At 37.1% G+C, this 18,926-nt stretch overlaps 1 protein-coding gene across 3 annotated transcripts in view; it reads right to left on the bottom strand.

The window, feature by feature from the left end:
- Positions 1-18,926, bottom strand: part of PBX3 (PBX homeobox 3) — a 227,336-nt gene that overhangs the window by 40,760 nt on the left and 167,650 nt on the right. For all 3 annotated transcript variants that reach the window (XM_021068936.1, XM_021068947.1, XM_021068926.1), the window contains exons 3-4: positions 15,344-15,585; positions 2,079-2,269 (exon numbers count right to left, since the gene is read on the bottom strand). In XM_021068936.1, the coding sequence (XP_020924595.1) occupies positions 2,079-2,269; positions 15,344-15,585 (433 nt within the window). The remainder of the gene's footprint in view (positions 1-2,078; positions 2,270-15,343; positions 15,586-18,926) is intronic.

Below are 18,926 nucleotides of genomic sequence, written 5' to 3'. Positions count from 1 at the left end.
TGTGACTGGAGGAGGAAAATAAGCCATGAAAGAAAATAGCTTAAAAAATAAAATGAGTTTATACTAAAAAAAAGAAAAAAAAAAGAGTTTATACTATATAAAAAGTATTTATGGTAAATTTTTTAAAAAGCAGACCAAATTATGCATATTGTACCATCACAAGAACTTTTTTTTTAAAGTACAAACCAGAAGGAAATACACTAAAACGTTTATATTAATTTTTTTTCCCCACTGGGTAGTAAAAATGTGGTTGTCTTTTATTCTTCATTCTTCTATATATTTTCCAAATTTTTTATGCTGAACCTGGTATTTTTTAAATAGGAAAAATATAAAATAACTCTTAACAACAACCACAAAAAGTAACTCAGGCAGGGACAGGTTTGGCCTCAAATGCCAGGTTAGCAGTTCCCGTCATGGTGCAGTGGTAACAAATCCGACTAGGAACCATGAGGTTTCGGGTTCGATCGCTGGCCTTGATCATTGGGTTAAGGATCTGGGGTTGCCGTGAGCTGTGGTGGAGGTTGCAGACGCGGCTCAGATCCCGTGTTGCTGTGGCTCTGGCGTAGGCTGGCAGCTACAGCTCCATTTAGACCCCTAGCCTGGGAAGCACCATATGCCGCCGGTACAGCCCTACAAAGACAAAAAAAAAAAAAAAAAAAAAGACAAATGCCAGGTTAAGTAGTGTGCATGTGAGTTAACCAAAAATGAATAGCTACAGTGGTTTTTAAGTAAGGAGGAAGAGTAAAACTGGAGACAGGGAGGGTAGTGGGAGGGTACTGTGCTAGGCCAAGTGCAAAAGGATGAACATGAACTGAGCAGTGCCAGGTCTAGATGGACAGAAGGAGCTATTACAAGAAATGCTGAAACAAAGCACTAGTGAGTTCTAGTGATCAATTCAGTATGGAAGAAGAAGGAACCAAAAGTGATACAGGGCTTTGCTTAACCAGGAGAATGTGAGTATAATTAGGTGGCATATGTTTCCTTACTTGGCTTTATGAAAGAGCTTTGGCATGAAGACTGTTCCACATATCTTATTCTCCAGTTGAGATGCTAACTTAGTTGTTTTCTTTAAATTTGTAAAATCTGGACAATAATTATCACCTCTGTGAGATTCCAAGGGAGAAAATGCGAAACAAGATAGAAACCCCATTTCAAAGCCAAAGATTGATTGCACGCTTTAGCAACACTCAAGAGGCATCCCTGTAAAAGCAGCGTATAGTAGGAACTTAGCAGTTCTTCTGTTAGGTCACCCAGTAGGTCAAACACATCATATGCAATTTATTATCCAATTCCTGTGAAACTTGGTAGAAGCTTCATATAAAAGGGAAATATGCATCCTCAGAGCAGAAACTCGTAGGATTTCTTACTTGAGGTGCGAACACAGAGTTTGGGGTTTTCTAGTACCTAAAACAGTACTTCCTTCTTAGGAATATCAGTATCTCCAAGTATTCTCCTTTAATGGGCACAAGTAATGTAACATCAAGAAATTCTTAGAAAACAGGAGTTCCCATCGTGGCTCGCGGTAACAAACCTGACTAGGATCCATGAGGTGGTGGGTTTGATTCCTGACCTCGCTCAGTGGGTTAAGGATCTGGCATTGCTGTGAGCTGTGATGTAGGTCAAAGACGCAGCTCAGGTACCGCGTTGCTGTAGCACAGGCCGGCAGCTGCAGCTCCGATTCGACCCTTAGTCTGGGAACTTCCATATGCTGTGGGTGTGGCTCTAAAAAGTGAAGAAAAAAAAAAAAAAGAAATTCTTAGAAAACAAACCTATGTTAAAGCAGTTATATACGGAACGTTGTCCTTAAAAATACTTGTTTTAGCCTCAGAATTAAAAGGCTATGTATCATTAAGACATTAGTAGCAACAAATCCTCTTAATTTCCTGAGTCAGCAGACTAGGAGACAACGGCATGCCTCTCCCAGACAAGAAAAGGCCTGACGGTGCAGGCACCATGAGGTGAATTATCTGCCCATTGCAGAGGAGAGCTCTTATAACTAAATTCAAGAGGAATCAAAGACCAACTGGCCAATATTACAGAAAATAACACACAAGGAGTGAAAAGAAAGGCTCACATACCTGGCATCAAGGAACCTTGATCTTAGAATCATAACTGCTTCACAAGTGCTTTGTTTGAGCTGCATCTGAATGGAACTAAATTTTCGATGGATGATGCCCACCATTCTTTCAATCTCTTTTGGGGAAATGGGACGTGTTCTACTCTGCTCTCGGAGAAGGTTCATCACATGTGTAGTGAATTCATTACATGCCTGTAAGAGGGAAAAAAAATTCATTCCTTAGGAGTCTGGTATTTTATATTATCACACCCAGACATGAACTCATCTGAATTTCTACCTCATTTGCAATTGCCAATGGTATTATGCGGTAGGTAGGATAAAATGAAAACCAAGACACTTGTGAAATGGCAGTGATAGATGGGGGTGCAAGAATTCTGAAACTATGAATGGCCAGACATGCAAGGGACACATAGCACTTAACTGTCCTAACTGCCCTTCCACTACCCTCATCCCAGTTCCAAAATGAGGTTTTCCCACTGGAAGATGCCAATTCCTATATGTAAGTACAAACATATGTTAATTGCTAATATTAAGCATCTCCTATTTTCTCTGGAGTTTTACATTTATTCAACAAATGTTTGCTGAAGCACCAAGAAGTTCAAATCCTTCCAAGTGCAATTAAGGGACACCTAATGTGCAAGGGACCTGACTTTCAGTGCAATAAAATATATAAAAACTAATTCTTAAACAAGGCAGTCTGTGCAAAGTGTCACAGGAAAATATGATTAAGTGTTTCCTGAGTTCCAAAGATGAAGAATTCTCATCTGGAAGCAGAGATCATGTCATGGCAAATGTGACATTTAGGCTTTAAAGAATAGATAAGATTTTTTTGAAAGGTGGCATAAAGCGGAAATCAGGAAGAATTCCAGGCACAAGAAAAACCCTGGAAATAATGGCATGTGGTGAGTCTAGAGGGATAGAGAGAATATGTAAAGGAGAAAAGGGGATTCAGATTTGCATTAGTCCATAAAGGCCTTTGAGGCCATGCCAATGGCCTAGAGTAATTTGGTTGGGGTGTGGGCCCTATTCCTGGATACATGCCATTCCTGAAAGATGGGTAAAGCAGCTCGACTCAGAGGAGAGGCAGCAAGAAAAGAGGGATCCGATCTGGGGCTCCAGCTCTCTAGTTAACAGTCCTCAGTCCCTGTCTCTTTCAGCTCACCTATACTCTTTTAGATCTATAAAACCATGTAACTGTGCCTACATGGAAATCCAGTATCGTCCCATTAAATAAAACATCAGTCTAAAGTCTAAAACCCCTGGATAAAAAACAAACATTTTCTGATGTTTTTCTTAAAAAACAATCAGACTGTACGGATACCCCTAGTAGGGGTAGACAGAACAAGTGTTGATCACGGCAAGACACATTTTGAAGATACAATACTGTCTACTTCCCTAGAGATAACCTGAAAGTGTAGCACATAATAGTTTTTCTAACCACTCATTAGAAAACTAACCTTTCAAGTACACTGGGTGTTTGTTAATTTAAGCTTTCATGGAGCTTAATTCTATTTCCAAGGTGAGGTCAAATGAGTCTTGCTTACCAAAGTTTTTATTTTTTAAATATGTTTAAGTCAAGAAATTTAGAGTTCCTTGTGAGTAGTGACTCTATGGGATTCTTCAGAGTGTAGATTTGTGCAAAACACACAGCAGGCATCCAATAAACATCTGTGGATTGGTGGAGTTTGGTATTACAACTCAAGAGTAATATTGATTACTATCTGTAAAGATATTATCCCTGAACTGTAAGTGAAGAACTCAACCTGCAATCCATGGATAGGTTTAGAATGTCCATTACTCCCTGAAATCTTATTCAAGTTGTGTGCACATTTGTATTTCCTGAGGGGACAATTTGCGGGGCTTCTGTTTGTTTTCATTTGCATCCACCATCTTTGCCAGTCTATACTTTTAAAAGGCTAAGAATTTGTCCTTAGGTTATGGCACAGGAAAACATAAAGGAACTTATTTAAGCTCTAAAACCAGAAGTTCTTTCCATCTTTAAGGAAACCAAAATAAAGAAAAGGAGATTTAAGATTTTCCCCACTATATTATCAACTTACACTCTTCTGCCAAGCTGAAAATAAGTGGTCACTCTACCAAGAAATATATGTATAGATATTTTTTCTTACACTTTCCCTAAAGAGATATTCGTACAATTTTGAATTATATAATTTGACAAACTCTGGCCTTTGGTTTTCTTATTAGTAAAATGAAGAATAGTAAAATAGAGTACTTTCCCCAAACTGGAATCAGCAAGTTCTAGCCTTCTATAGCTAGTCCCAGAGAATGTTAATACAGTATGTTTGGGAAATGTAGGGTTAACCAAAATTTTTAAAGTTTGTTGTTGTTGTTTTTTGAGGCAGGACTCCTCAGTACTTCCAATATGCCAAGATGCATAATAAATCTTCAAGGCAGAATGGTGTATCCAACTTTTCCCAAATAAATTTCATCACAAAACATCTTTTCTCTAGAGCAGTGCTGTTCAAAAGAAATACATCGTGAGCCATATATGAAAAAAAAATTGTGTGTGTGGTGGGGGTCATTTAATGTTGTTTTCTATTGCACTGATTATTTTCCAAATGTGTTTTATTTTTTTCACATATAAAATTAAGAATTTTTCCAGTAGTCACATTAAAAAATTAAGAATCAAGTGAAATTAATTTTGATAATATATTTTACTTAACCCAATATATGAAAACTTAACACTTCAACACAAAATATCTTTAGAAAATTGTTAATGAGATATGTTACATTCTTTTTTCATACACACTGAAATCCAGTATATATTTTACATTTACAGCACATCTAAATCCAGATTAGCAAGACTTCAAGGGCTCAATAGCCACATGTGACTAGTGGCAACCATATTGCACAGCACAGCTCTACAGCATCTTGTGGACCAAAGTACCAAGTGAGAAAAACTCTTTGGGAAACAGTACATGAAATAATCTTTATGTTTCATTTTCATTCTTCCACCACCACCACCATTCACACAAATCCACAAAAGAAAGGGCAGTTTCACTTAGGAATGTTCTTGATGAAGCAAGATAAATTATTCGTTATATTGCATCTCGATCCTTGAGTGACAAGGGTGGGAAGAAACATAGTAAAAGCACTTCAATTGTTTGTCCAAGGATGGTCGTCTCAAGAAAAAGCACTTGTGTGACTCAGTTATGAGCTGATGCCACCTTTTGCGTGGAACATCATTTTTATTTGAAAGCAAAATCAACAAATTATAATTATTCAGACTTGGGTATCTGGTGGATATTTTCTCAAAAATGAACCAACCACACCTGTCATGTCAAGGAAAACAGCTGACTATAGTTGTGACGATGATGAAATTTGACTTTTCAAGTGAAAACTGTAATTTCGGAAAACTTGCATCCACCACCTTGAGCTTGATAAGTTTCCAAGCAGACTTTCTGATTAATTTTGTGTTGATATTAATAAATATGATATTTTGATATTGTATAATGAGAAGTGTTAACATTGGAAGTTATATATAAATTAAGGAACCAATATTTTCCAAATGATTAATGCATGATGTTACAAAAACATGCATAGGCAGAAGATCCATTCAAAATGCACACTAGACCAATGGGTTTTAAAGGAACAGAATACGAAAAGTTGATATGGTATCAGATTCGTTATAAATAACCTTTAAGAAATGACAACTTGTCAAGTTTTGGTATAATATCAAAGAATATTCACAATTATCTGAAAAGGCTATTAATACACTTCTCCCTTTTCCAGTGACATATTTGCGTGAGGCCAGGTGTTCTTCATATACTTCAACTGCATGAAAGGAGACTGAATGTAGAAACAGAAGCACATATACGAATCCAGGTGACTTCTAGGAGTTCCCGTCGTGGGGCAGCAGAAATGAATCCATCTAGGAACCATGAGGTTGCAGGTTTGATCCCTGGCCTTGCTCAGTGGGCTAAGGATCTGGCATTGCCATGAGCTGTGGTGTAGGTCGCAGGTGTGGCTTGGATCCAGCATTGCTGTGCCTCTGGCATGGGCTGGTGGCTACAGGTCCAATTCAACCCCTAGCCTGGGAACCTCTATATGCTGCGGGTGAGGCCCTAAAAAGACAAAAAAAAAAAAAAAAAAAAAAGAATCCAGGTGACTTCTATTAAGCCCAACATTAAAGAATTTTGCAAAAATGTAAAAGCAGCACCATTCTTCTCACTAAATGTTGAGGTGGTATTTTTTGTTTTTTGTTTGTTTTTTTTTTTTTTGCAAACATAGGCTTTAAAAATATATTATTATAGTGAAGATATAATGGTTATTCTTGTTTTTTAATTTAATATTTTTATTTTTTCTGTTTTATTTTCAATTATAATAAATTGTTGATAGATATAACCCACTAAACAAGGGGTTAATATTGGCTCTTAAGGGGTCTCCAATATTTTTTAGGGGGTACACCTGTGGCGTGTGGAAATTCCTAGGCCAGGGATCAAACCCATACCACAGCAGCAACTGGAGCCACTGCAGTGACAATGTCAGATCCTTAACCTATTGAGTTACATGGGAACTCCCTCCAATAAATTTTTTTTTTTTTTTGGTTTTTTAGGGCCATACCTGAGGCATATGGAGGTTCCCAGGATAGGGGTCTAATCAGACCTCTAGCAGCTGGCCTACGCCACAGCCTCAGCAACATGGGATCCAAGCCGTGTCTGCAACCTACACCACAGCTCACGGCAATGCCAGATCCTTAACCCACTGATCAAGGCCAGGGATCAAACCCACAATCTCATGGTTCCTAGTCGTATTGTTTTCCGATGCGCCATGACAGGAACGCCCCTTCAATAATTTTTAAGAGTCTAAATCCTAAGACCAGAAATTTTGAGAACTGTTGTACTGGAGTATTTGCACATGTAATGTTGTTAATTCCTACAAACCTAGCTCACACATTATGGTAACATATATCTATGACAGAAAGTCTTGATAAATAATTCAAGACTCCTGTGTGAATGACACCTGAGATGGGCTTTTGGGCTTGTTTTCTCTGATTCTCAGTTTTTCTCCGGTTGTAATTTAACCTCTCCAGAATAAATGGTTGCCTATGGTTTCTAAGAAGCAGTTTTACAGGCTTGTGTGAAAAACAAGGGTTAAAAGCAAAAAGTTTCTGCATCTAAAAACTCATAATTTCCTAAAACATTTGCTGAATGTCTCACAACTTATTAAGTGAAGTCATCTATGAATGCAAATGCTGATTAGCAATTTGGCAATAGCCCAACATTCACAGAATTCACATAGCTTTTCTTTAAACCAGTAGTTCATACATGATTAATTAGAACATCTCATTTATGTAGTGTGCACTTTAGCTCATTACTCTAAGTAAAATTCGTTAAGTATTTACATTTAGATAATTAAAATCTGGGTACACCCTTAAGAAAGATGCATACACTTTAGGCAAAGTGATTTTTTTCCTTTATACCACTGAAAGTAAATTACAGCCTCATTTACAGCATCATCTGTACCAGTGTCAGAGCAGAGCACAGTACTGCCTCATCTCCTATTCCTTAAAAGGTATACATTTTTTTAAACATATAAATGCAGTAAGAATGATCAAATGATTGCAGAGTTCTTTTGATGGGCCACCCAACCACATACTAGCATCAATGCTGTTTAAAAATGTAAGATGCTCACTTCAAACATTTATCATATCCTCCATCATAGCTACAAGACTATATTATTAAAATAGACATGGAGAAATTTTTCATTGCCTTATTATTTTTCCAAGTGGAATTGTCAGTTAAGAATTTTCTGGTCAATGTCCACAATACAAATGTAAAAACAATCACTTAACTAGGATATTTAGGAAATGAGAATTTTGATTCCTTGGATTTTCTGATTTACAAGTAATGGCTGAAAACCTTTCATTCTTTTTTTTTTTTTTTTTTAATCTTTTGTCTTTTTAGGGCCGCATCCACGGCATATGGAGGTTCCCAGGCTAGAGGTCTAATCGGAGCTGTTGCCACTGGCCTACCCCAGAGCCACAGCAATGCGGGATCTGAGCCGCATCTGCAACCTACACCACAGCTCTGGGCAATGCCGGATCCTCAACCCACTGAGCGAGGCCAGGGATTGAACCGGCAACCTCATGGTTCCTAGTTGGATTTATTTCCACTGCGCAATGACGAGAGCTCCCCTTTTTTTCTTTTAATACAGCTGTTGAAAATTATCTAGGATGTATTTTTGTTTAACATGGAACAAAATGCATGTTTTGCTTAAAACATACATTGTAATAACATAGTTAAGTGAACATAAAGTGTTAAAAACTTCATCTGATAAAAACTATTTTCTTGTTTTCTTTCTTTTTACCTTTTTTTTTTTTTTTTTTTTTTTTGCTTTTTAAGGCTGCACCTATGGCATATGGAAGTTCCCAGGCTGGGGTCCAATCAGAGCTGTAGCTGCCGGCCTACACCACAGCTCATGGTAATACCGGATCTTTAGCCCAGTGAGAGATGACAGGGATTGAACCCACATCCTCATGGATACTAGTTGGGTTTGTTACTGCTGACCCATGACAGGAACTCTGATAAAAAAAATATATTTTCAATCAATTTTTATTATGAGCCTTTCTCCTTGCCCTTTGTTCCTTTGTTCTTAAAAATCCAAGTAATATAGTTGAGGATTTGAAATAATGTTATGAATGATATTTGTTAGCTTAAAATTATCTCCTCAATATCCATTACATATTTGGCTTGCACTCAAAATTAGTTTTCAGGGTTTTGTTTGTTTTGAAGGCGTGCTTTTTTCAGTTGTGAATTTAAGATTCAATTCCCTTCTTGCCTGTAATTTCACATCATTGAATGTAAAAGTGTAAAATCAGACAAAGAGCATGGGTTGACTTTAGAGGAAGTTTTAAAATAGCTCATGAGCAGATCTAAAAAATTGAATTGGCCTGTTGCCTACAATCAGCATCTAGAGAAGCTGATTGCAGGCAACTGATCATAAAACCCCCATTCTCAAAATCTACTCTTCAAAGAAAGAATAAATCTCTATTAAAAGCTGATGATTCTCAAATTTACATGCATCCATTTTCTAGATGTCTTTATAACCTTGCACAGAACTCTAGTCCACTATTATAAATTTTTTTTTTTTTTTTTTTTGTCTTTTTGCTATTTCTTTGGCCGCTCCCGCAGCATGTGGAGGTTCCCAGGCTAGGGGTCTAATCGGAGCTGTGGCCACCAGCCTACGCCAGAGCCACAGCAATGCAGGATCCGAGCCGCGTCTGCAATCTACACCACAGCTCACGGCAACGCCGGATCGTCAACCCACTGAGCAAGGGCAGGGATCGAACCCGCAACCTCATGGTTCCTAGTCGGATTCGTTAACCACTGCGCCATGATGGGAACTCCCCACTATTATAAATTTTATATTGATAGAATCCTTATTAAATCAATGAATTCTCCCTGTTTTAGGATAGAAGTCAACACTCAAAGATTCTTTCTAAGCCAACAAAAATGAGATCAATATGCCTAAGGAACAGTTGCAAAGATGAAATTATCTATTGTACCTCAACACATCTTAACATAATTACATGGTTTATGGACCTATCTCATGAGGGTTTTTGTAAGGATTAGATTATATAATACATGTTAAGATCTTTGCACAGTATGGAACATAATTAATATTTTAAAGAGCAGTTATTATTGACAACGGAAATGGTAATTTTACGAAAATCGGGTTGTTCTGCTTTTTTTTTTTTTAGGGCCGCACCTGGCGGCACACGGAGGTTCCTAGGCTAGGGGTCTAATCAGAGCTACAGCTGCTGGCCTAGGCCACAGCCATAGCAATGCCAGATCCGAGCCTTGTCTAGAACCTACACCACAGCTCACGGCAACCGCTGGATCCTTAAGCCACTAAGCGAGGCCAGGGATCAAACCTGCAACCTCATGGTTCCTAGATGGATTCATTTCCGCTGTGCCACAACAGGAACTCCAAAAATCATATTTTTGTATGTTATTCTGCCCAAAAAAACCCTACTCTGATTACCTAATATAGTTCTGCCTTCCGGTTGCCTGAATAAATACAAACACTGCTTCCAAAGAAATTGGAGGGGGGGAGGAGTATTCAAACATAAAACAATTAATTCCATTAATCAAGTACATGGTCAAAGATATATTTGGTACCTAGAGCCAACAAACTAAAAACTTGGACGAAAAGGGGGGAACACTCAACACCACTTCCAGACAAGGAAAAGACCCAGCATGAAAGCTGACAAGAAGTAAAACCGTTTCCTTGGAGCAAAGAATGACAAAGCCTTGCTTGGGAAAATGAAATATAAAGTTTACGTCAAGTAGTACCCTTTTGTCTTTCTTGTTTAACTGTTAAGAAGAAATAGCAAAATGGGATTAGGAGTTTGTGGGCTTTACAATCTCTTACGTAATAGCATGAGCATTTAAAAACCTGATTTTTTTTCTTGTTTAATATTTCTTTACAAGCAAGGGAGATCTCGCCAGCAAATGTAAACTCACAATATTGAGATCCTCAAAAAGCACAAGGCTGTGCCTTTAGAGCAGTTTAGGTTGCATGCTCAGTCTCTGTCCCCCCACCTCAATTCCTGGCAATCTGACAGCCCTCTAGCAGCTAAACAGTACCTAACTGGTCTAGAGCACATTTGCATGTATGTGTGTGTGTGTGTGTTTATTTTTATTTTTTTAAATTTAGTTTTATTGGAGTATAGTCGACTTACTTTATAGTTGTATTATTTTCGATGTACAGCAAAGTGAATCAGTCATACATATAAATATACCCATTCTTTTTTCCTGTATAGGTTATTACAAACTATTGAGTAGATGTTCCTGTGCTATACAAGGGGTTCTCATTAGGTCTTGAGCACGCTGAGTGTACATGCTTGGCTCCAATCCTTTACCTGATTTGAGGTGAATTCAAAAGACATCTGTGAACTCAGAAAGCAGGTTCCCAGATGCTTGGGGAGGGTTGGGACCCTTACAACACTTTTGCCTTCAGCAAAAAATGTATTTCAATATAATTATAGTAGATAGCTTTCAATATGTCATCTCTATTATAGTAGCTGTAAATTATGAAGTGAATTGCTTGTGTACAAGCACTTCTTCTGGTACAAGCAAAGTGGGAGAGCTGCATAGGGCATGATATATAGCTTTCCCTTTTTAACTGAGAACAAATGTCTAAGTCAAATTTCATTTGCGAAAACCGATGGATCCATTTCCCTTTGGAAGACAGGCAGAAGAACCAAAAGGCCTTCAATTCTTGAAAATAGGCTTCTCGGGACCTTTGGCTCGAATTCATTAGGAATTCACCTATTCTAATAGTTGGGCCTTTAATCATAAAAGTATATTAGAAAGGTACAGTAAAAGCATTTTTCAAAACTTGTAGCTAATTAATAAGCAGACAAAGAAGCAACCAGGTTTTTCTTCCAGCTAAAGAGGAAGGCAATACACCCAGGACAAAAATACTACAAAACAGTTGCTACAAGCTTTGAAGAATTATCATATTCCTCTGGAGTGTCAGGATCAATAACAGAAAACTAAAATAGTTTTGGTTTTCCTTTTAGGTGGTAGTAATATTAAAGAATCTTACTCTAATATACATTCTATGCCTAATATTTCAAAAGTATTTGTAAGTGAATTTAGACGGTTATCATCAAAAATCATTATATCTGAGCCTATGTAATGTAAACATATGATCAAAGGACCTTTTCTGGAGAAAAAAAAAAGGACAGGATTTTTAAAGACAGTATCATTTCCAAAACATACACATAAAGAAAGCTGAGCCTTGCAGCTTGAATTTAATTTTGCTCTGTGGCTCTAGTCTGCTTAGCTTTGTAAATGTGGCTCTGTTTATAAGGTACTTTAATTTACTGCAGTGGTGGTGTTTGTTAATTTTACGGCAATCTAAATCTAAACAGGCTTCAGATACATTTTCATTACAGCTTCATTGCAAAACACAGTGGAGTGAATAGCTCTAAGATTCCAATGTAGTTTATTTCTTTTAGTAAAAGACAACACAGTTTTCTGACGAAGCCTCCGCCTTAACATATATGTTCTTCCTTTTTACTAGCAAGCTTCCTGTCACTCAGAGTACCCACGTTCATGTACTTTTAGGAAGAAAAATATAATTTCTGTAAAGTGATTAAAATAGTTTTTTTTTTTTTCTATCTCTGTTCTGATCCCAACCCAAACGCAATCCAACATGGGCAAATAAGAGAAAAATCAGAATGTATCTGAATTATTTTCAAATTCTAATTATTAAAAATGAGATAAGAGACCCAAAATGGAGTCACTTATGCTATGCCCCAAGTCACCCAACCAAGACTACTTAATTACAGTTTCAGTCTCTGCCAGGAATGTAATCTTAAACCAGTCAATGTGGAATTACCGGGTCAGCACTAGTGAGGTAATCTGCCTGACAGACCCCTGCCATGCCCTAGAGGAAGGTGACCTTGCCACAACCAATCCTTTTTGCTAGTGTAACTTCCTTGTCCTGCTCCTTTCTGCCTGTAAGTCTTTCATTTAGTACAGCACCTCGGTTAAGAGGAGATGCTGCTCGATTTATGAATCACTGAATAAAACCAATAAGATCTTTAAAGTTTACTCAGTTGAATTTTGTTTTTTCACAATCATAAGCAGCAGCATAATTCAACGGAAAAGAAAGGCATATTGTCAGAAACTAATTTCAAAACCTGATTCTGATTCTGACACTAACTAGATGTGAGATGCTGGACAAATTGCTTAACCTGAGTCTCGTTTTCTCACCTGTAAAATGGAAATTATAACACCCATCCATTTTAGAAACACTAGTCCTTCATCCCACGTAGTTCTTTGTAGCCCCTGTGGTAACTCCAAAGCATATCCCTGAGAGTTCTACCCCTGATAAAGCCCTTGTATCCCAAAAATGTGAAAAGAAAAAACTACCTTATGGCAAAACTCACTGATCCTAATAAGCCTAAGAACTACAGACAGAATAGCAATAAAAAGCCAGCCCCAAAGATGACCCAAGAGAACTACCTTATTTCTAAAACAATTCAGAACCTACAGGAGAAAATTTGTAAGCTAAAATTCTGTTGAATCAGCCAATGAGCCATCATACTCTATTTGTCCATAAGACTACATAGATTTCAAATATCTATATTTTCCCTTCTGAAACTATCAAAAATGAGAAAGGAAATACACATTCAGTGGTTTCTATGAGGCTATTGACCATATCTAGAAATAAGATTCATGATCACATTTTAAAACTCATTATTTCCCAATTTGATAGTGAAAATAAAAAGACATAGTATAGATCATTTTATGAAGAACTTGTGTATCCATGTGTATTTTTAAAGCAAATAAAACAAAATAAAACAAAAGCCTTGGCGACAACGATTAATGTCAGCTTCACCTAACTTCCAACAGGACTAAGGAGAGAAGATAAAGAGGCTGGTACAAAGAACATGGCAGGAGATAGTAAGGAACCATCATAGTTCCTCAGCTAAAAAGCCAGGCCATTTGACCCCTGATACTATAGATCTTTCCATGCAAAGTGACTGGCAGTATTTATTTTTAGTAAGTATGTACGGATGTATTTAACAATTAGGGTTAGACTACAAATTAGAGCCATTTTCTACTGTTTATGCGCAAGGCAACTTTTTCAGCCATGACTTATTTTGTTTATTCTCGATTATTCATCTATCAAATCAGAAAGCTCAATTTTTTTCATATACATACACAAGACCATTTTTCCAAAATTCTTATTTGCACTTCGTCCACCAAAAATTATTCCTGCAAATGAGACTAGAGATACAATATGAGAGCCTAAAAAGCCTATTCAAAAAAAAAAAAAGTCTTATAATACTAATTTATATTGTATTTTAACATAAAGCTACATAAATTTTTCTATCCTTCCTCAAAACACACTCACCTCAGGGACAGAATCCAGCATTTGCTTAATAACACCATATCCAGAATATTAGAGAAGGCAATGAAAAAAATAACACACATAACTAAAACTATACAGGGAACTTAGAAGAAAAATCAATATTGAAACTGACTAGGACATAACATCATGGTATTTGGACTTTAATAAATGCCTGACTACGGAGTGAAGTATTTATGGGTGAGATGACATGATGCCTGGAACTTACTTTAAAATACTCTATGACCCAAAAAAACAGTGGTGACTGGGAGACAGACAAAATAAGATTGATAAAGTGTTGATAACTATTAACCTGGGTAATGGGTATCTAGGAGGTTCCTTATTTTAGGTTGAACTCTATAAAATTGCCAATATGCAACTATTTACGACCTAAAAACTTAGCAATGTCATAGAATTCAACCTAAAATTCTCTTTATTTCAGGGTACATTTAAACATTTCCATAATTATTTTTTAAAAATCACCTTTCAGTGAGAATTCCTCAAACTAAGCAGGTTTTTAGCCTTAAACTAGCAAATAAAATGTTTAAAATGAACAACTAACATTTCACCTTGTTCCTTGACTCTAAGGTTTATTTTTTATTTTTTAACATCTCTGAAGTTTGGAAGCATTTGGAATCGGTGGCATGTTATACTTCAATTGGGCAGTGCTAATTTTCTCTGGGTGGTTGGCAACACAACGATACAGCTTAAAATCAACGCTATCTTAGATCCAATGAAGTATGGTTAATGTAATTGCTGAGAAAAGCACTTTTAATCCATACTTTCTTTCTAATCAGGAATTTAGTACACAATGCCTAGTATTCCCTGCCCCAGGAAACCTATAATTATCTTGGGAGGTCTTCTCAGAGGAAAGGCCAGAACCTGCTTACTTTGTGAAGTCAGCTCCCTCCCCTATAGTCTGGCATAATCCTTAAGAATCAGTTCCCAGGAGGATTCCGGAGCTCATGGCCTAGCAGGAAGAGCTCACTATGCCACGCTTCCCTTTAAAAGTTGTTATGATAGCTATGAACAAGGCCAGTGCATAAACGTTAATGACAAAGGGCTCTGACGAGCACCAAGCAGTGAGGTCCGAGGGGAAGGATGGCTGCGGGTGTGGTAGGCAGTAAGGGCACATAAATGTGAGGGATGAATAAAGCTACAAAGTAGACGGGATAAAACAGATTTAGCTTCACCTCCACAATTTCAAAGGGACTTCACTTCACCAATCCAACAATTCACGTGGACTTTTGCATTGACCTTGTTTATTCTGCCGTTTATGTTAACATGTACACCTCACAGCCCTCAGAATTAGCGCAGTCTATTAGAAGAGCAACAGAGGGTTTGTGCAGGACTATGAGAGTGGCGGCTGCTGACCTGTTCATATTTCTCCAGTTCTGTGTGATAGATTTGTCTGATCTGGGTCAATTTGGCTCTGTAATCTGAGTGCTCAATAGAGTTATCTGAAGAACCTCCAGAGGCTGCCGCGGCTGCAGCTGCTGCCGCCGATCCCCCACCTTTCTCAGGACCTGAAACCCCTTCTGCCAAAAGCATATTGTCCAGTCTCATTAGCTGGGGATCGGGAGGGTCCTCCTCCTGGGCTCCTCTGATGCTGAGACCTTCAAGGAAAGAGAAAGAGAGACAGAGAGAGAAGAAGCGAGAAACAGGACAAATAGTGTGAGTAACTTATTTATTTGAGTACATGATCAAACAACATCAGTGTACTACAATTCATGCTGAGAATTTCATTGTTTGAATTTTATCAATAAGCATAAGTAAGCATGTTAAAACTCTTACTTCTATGAAATTTCTAGTATCACTCCCTCTCAATTTATCCCAGACTGGATCCTTAGAAAAAGGTAACCCGGGCTTCAGAGAATTCCAATATCCAGTCTTCTCAGATTTAGATGATTTAAGCAAAAATGGGAGAGGGGTAAAAATTGAAGATTTTTGAAAAAGAAAAAAAATTAATTCCAAGGATACAAAAGGGACCCATTTTAAAAAAGGTGGTTATTCTGTTTCTCTGTACAATTGGAAGAAGAGAATTTAAAATCCATAGACTACTTAATTCACAAGCTATATCCAAAAATTAGAAAACAGACAGGATTAGATGGGCTTCTCCACCATGTAATTTCAGGGAGAGAAGAGAAACACATATATTACGAGGTAATTAATTATGATTTTAAAATATATATTATTAAATGAATTTGTTAAACAATTGCCAGCAAACTATTAACACCAGAACATTAAATACAGTATTAAAAATATACCATCAACATGGCAGTACAGTGCTGGGCACAGTAGTCTCAATCTAATTTTGCTTTTAAATCAAGAACTTCCTAAGTGATGCCCAGTCAGCAACCTCATCTGAGTACTATAGATCACAGCTGACAATTCGTAGGTTTAATCAGGTCACATAGGCTTTCTGCCAAGATGTTTTCAACAACACAGAAGACAAAGTTTTAAAATAATTATCATGGTATAAAAAGCACTGGAGTCATGACAGCTCAAAATCAGCAGTTTCATTAATGTGTAACATAATCTAAAATATCCCAGCCCAATTAACCTCTGTAAATCTGTTTAAAAGCAGCTTCCCCACACTAGTTACAAGGCATCTTGGGGAAGAGGGGGAAGGAAGTTGGCATCTTGCGTGTCTGCATTTGGATTCTGCCTTTTGCGTCTGTGACTGTTGTTGTTTATCCACAGTGGCGCACACTCTGTGACTAGTGTAACTTACATGACAGTAACATCTATAAGCTGCCAAGTACTCAACTGAGCACCAGCTCTGCGATTTTATTTGCTAACCTAAAACTACCATCAATTTTTTTAAGAACAGATTTCATTCCTAGATGTCTTGAATTATACCCGCAGCATGACAGAGCTCTTGGTTGTCTTAACTCAAATGCACAACTTTAATTTCCTCCCTCAAAACACTTTAAAGCTGGCACTTTCATTTAAAAATATACTTCAGAATAATTTCAGCTGGGTAATAAAACTAACTCACAATAATTTAAAATTATATCTGTTGCCTGTTCAGAGGTAAATAAATAAGGTTTGAAAACCATAATATACTAAGACAATAAATTCATTTAGGGAACCAAAAAGATAACTTCCTTAAATATGGTAAAATCACTATCAGCACATTGGTGATAATTAGAGAGAAGTATGTTACTTGTTTTTTCTAGATCTAGAAGAAACTGTCAAAAATGGGATACACTGGCATTTTTAATGTAATATCTTTGATTTCCTTCCCTTCACTTTGTTAGATGTTAAAATCTCATGACCTAGAACGCTTGCAGTTCCACGTAGCAAGTTTTTTGTGCATTTGGCACAAAGTGAGGACTTGCTGAACAACCTCTTACCTTTCACTTTAAGCTCTGTTCAATTTTGATATTGTTTGTTTGGGAGTTCCTTAAGTTTCTCCTTTAAATCTATTTTTTTTCTTTTTTTCTTTTTCTTTTTTCTTTCTTTCTTTCTTTTTTTTTTTTTTTTAATTTTGGCTATACTCACAGCACACGGGAGTTCCTGGGCCAGGGATCAAACCTGCACCACAGCAGAAACCCAAGCCGCTGCAGTACAACGCCAGATCCCCAACTCACTATGCCACAAGAGAATTCTCAAGTTTCTCCTTTCTAAAGGAAATTTTTGCTCACATTTTAAGGTGTTGTTTCTTTTTTGTATTTACAGACACTGACACTTCTGGGAATGTGTTTTTTATCTACCTTCGAGGTACTTCCAGGTTTCTAGTTTTTCCCTCGTACTTCTACATACTGATCTCTTTCCTATGGACATTGGTGAGATTCTTTAATAGTAAATCAACACACACAGTCAAAGTTATCCCCCAAACAGTGTGGGAAACAAGAGAAAATGCTCAATGATTAATACACAAGCAAATAGACTATAAGGGACATAGAAGAAGGAAATCTGTCAGGAAGAAATGCAAAGGATGCATAGGTGACACATATATATATAAATATACATATATATATATGCACCAACATCAGCATATCAATAAGAAGCAACCCTTAAATTCAATAATAGTAGACATATATAAACCATTTCCTGACAAAGTTCATACTCCTTTGGATGAAAAGTACTAGAGCACTTCACAATTAGGCAGTATCAAGAAGGTTATTTATCAATACTAAAGTCATTTTCATAACTATGGTTGGAAAAATGAATGGAATTTTTTCTCTATTAAGCAAAGTCATGATTATGAATCTTTAAATAGTAATAGCATCAAGTTTCTAAAATTATTTTCAATTTGAATATTTCTACTTATTTTTGTTGTGTTCAAATTACGATTTTATTCTTCATCCTATGTACCTCATTGTTACTCAGCTTGCTAACCTGCCAAAGTCACACCTTCTGTATCCTCTAGGCACCTATAAACATCTCAATGGGGAGTTTGAATCCATTGTGGCTCACTGGAAACAAACCAGATTAGTATCAATGAGGATGCGGGTTCAATCCCTGGCCTCGGTCAGTGGGTTAAGGATCCGGTATTGTCATGAGCTGTGGTGTAGCCACGCCAGTGGCTCAGATTTGGCTTTGCTGTGGCTGAGGCATAGGCTGGTAGCTGCAGCCTTGATTTAACCCCCAGCCTGGGAACTTCCATATGCCACAGGTATAGCCCTAAAAAGCCACAAAATAAAATAAAATAAAATAAACATCTCAATGAAGCTAAATCTATAAGGGCCAGAATGAATCAAACTGTGTGGTTATTAAAAGCTCCTGAAACTTAGGAAAACAATAATTTAAAAAGTGATCATTGTTCCCTTTAATCCAAAATGTACACTGGGACATTTATAAAGGTTTATAAAGCTTTACATCTAGGCTCATTGGTTATATCATTATAAAGTTAAAAAACAACAACAACCCTATTTGGAATCTACTTATAACCACAACATTCATTTCAGTATCCCTAAGATTTAGACAAATCATACAAACAAAGTAAAAC

Source organism: Sus scrofa, chromosome 1, assembly GCF_000003025.6.
Source record: "Sus scrofa isolate TJ Tabasco breed Duroc chromosome 1, Sscrofa11.1, whole genome shotgun sequence".
Lineage (NCBI taxonomy): Eukaryota > Metazoa > Chordata > Mammalia > Artiodactyla > Suidae > Sus > Sus scrofa.
Note: the sequence above shows the minus strand (reverse complement) of the source record. Positions and strands in the feature narration are given on the sequence as shown.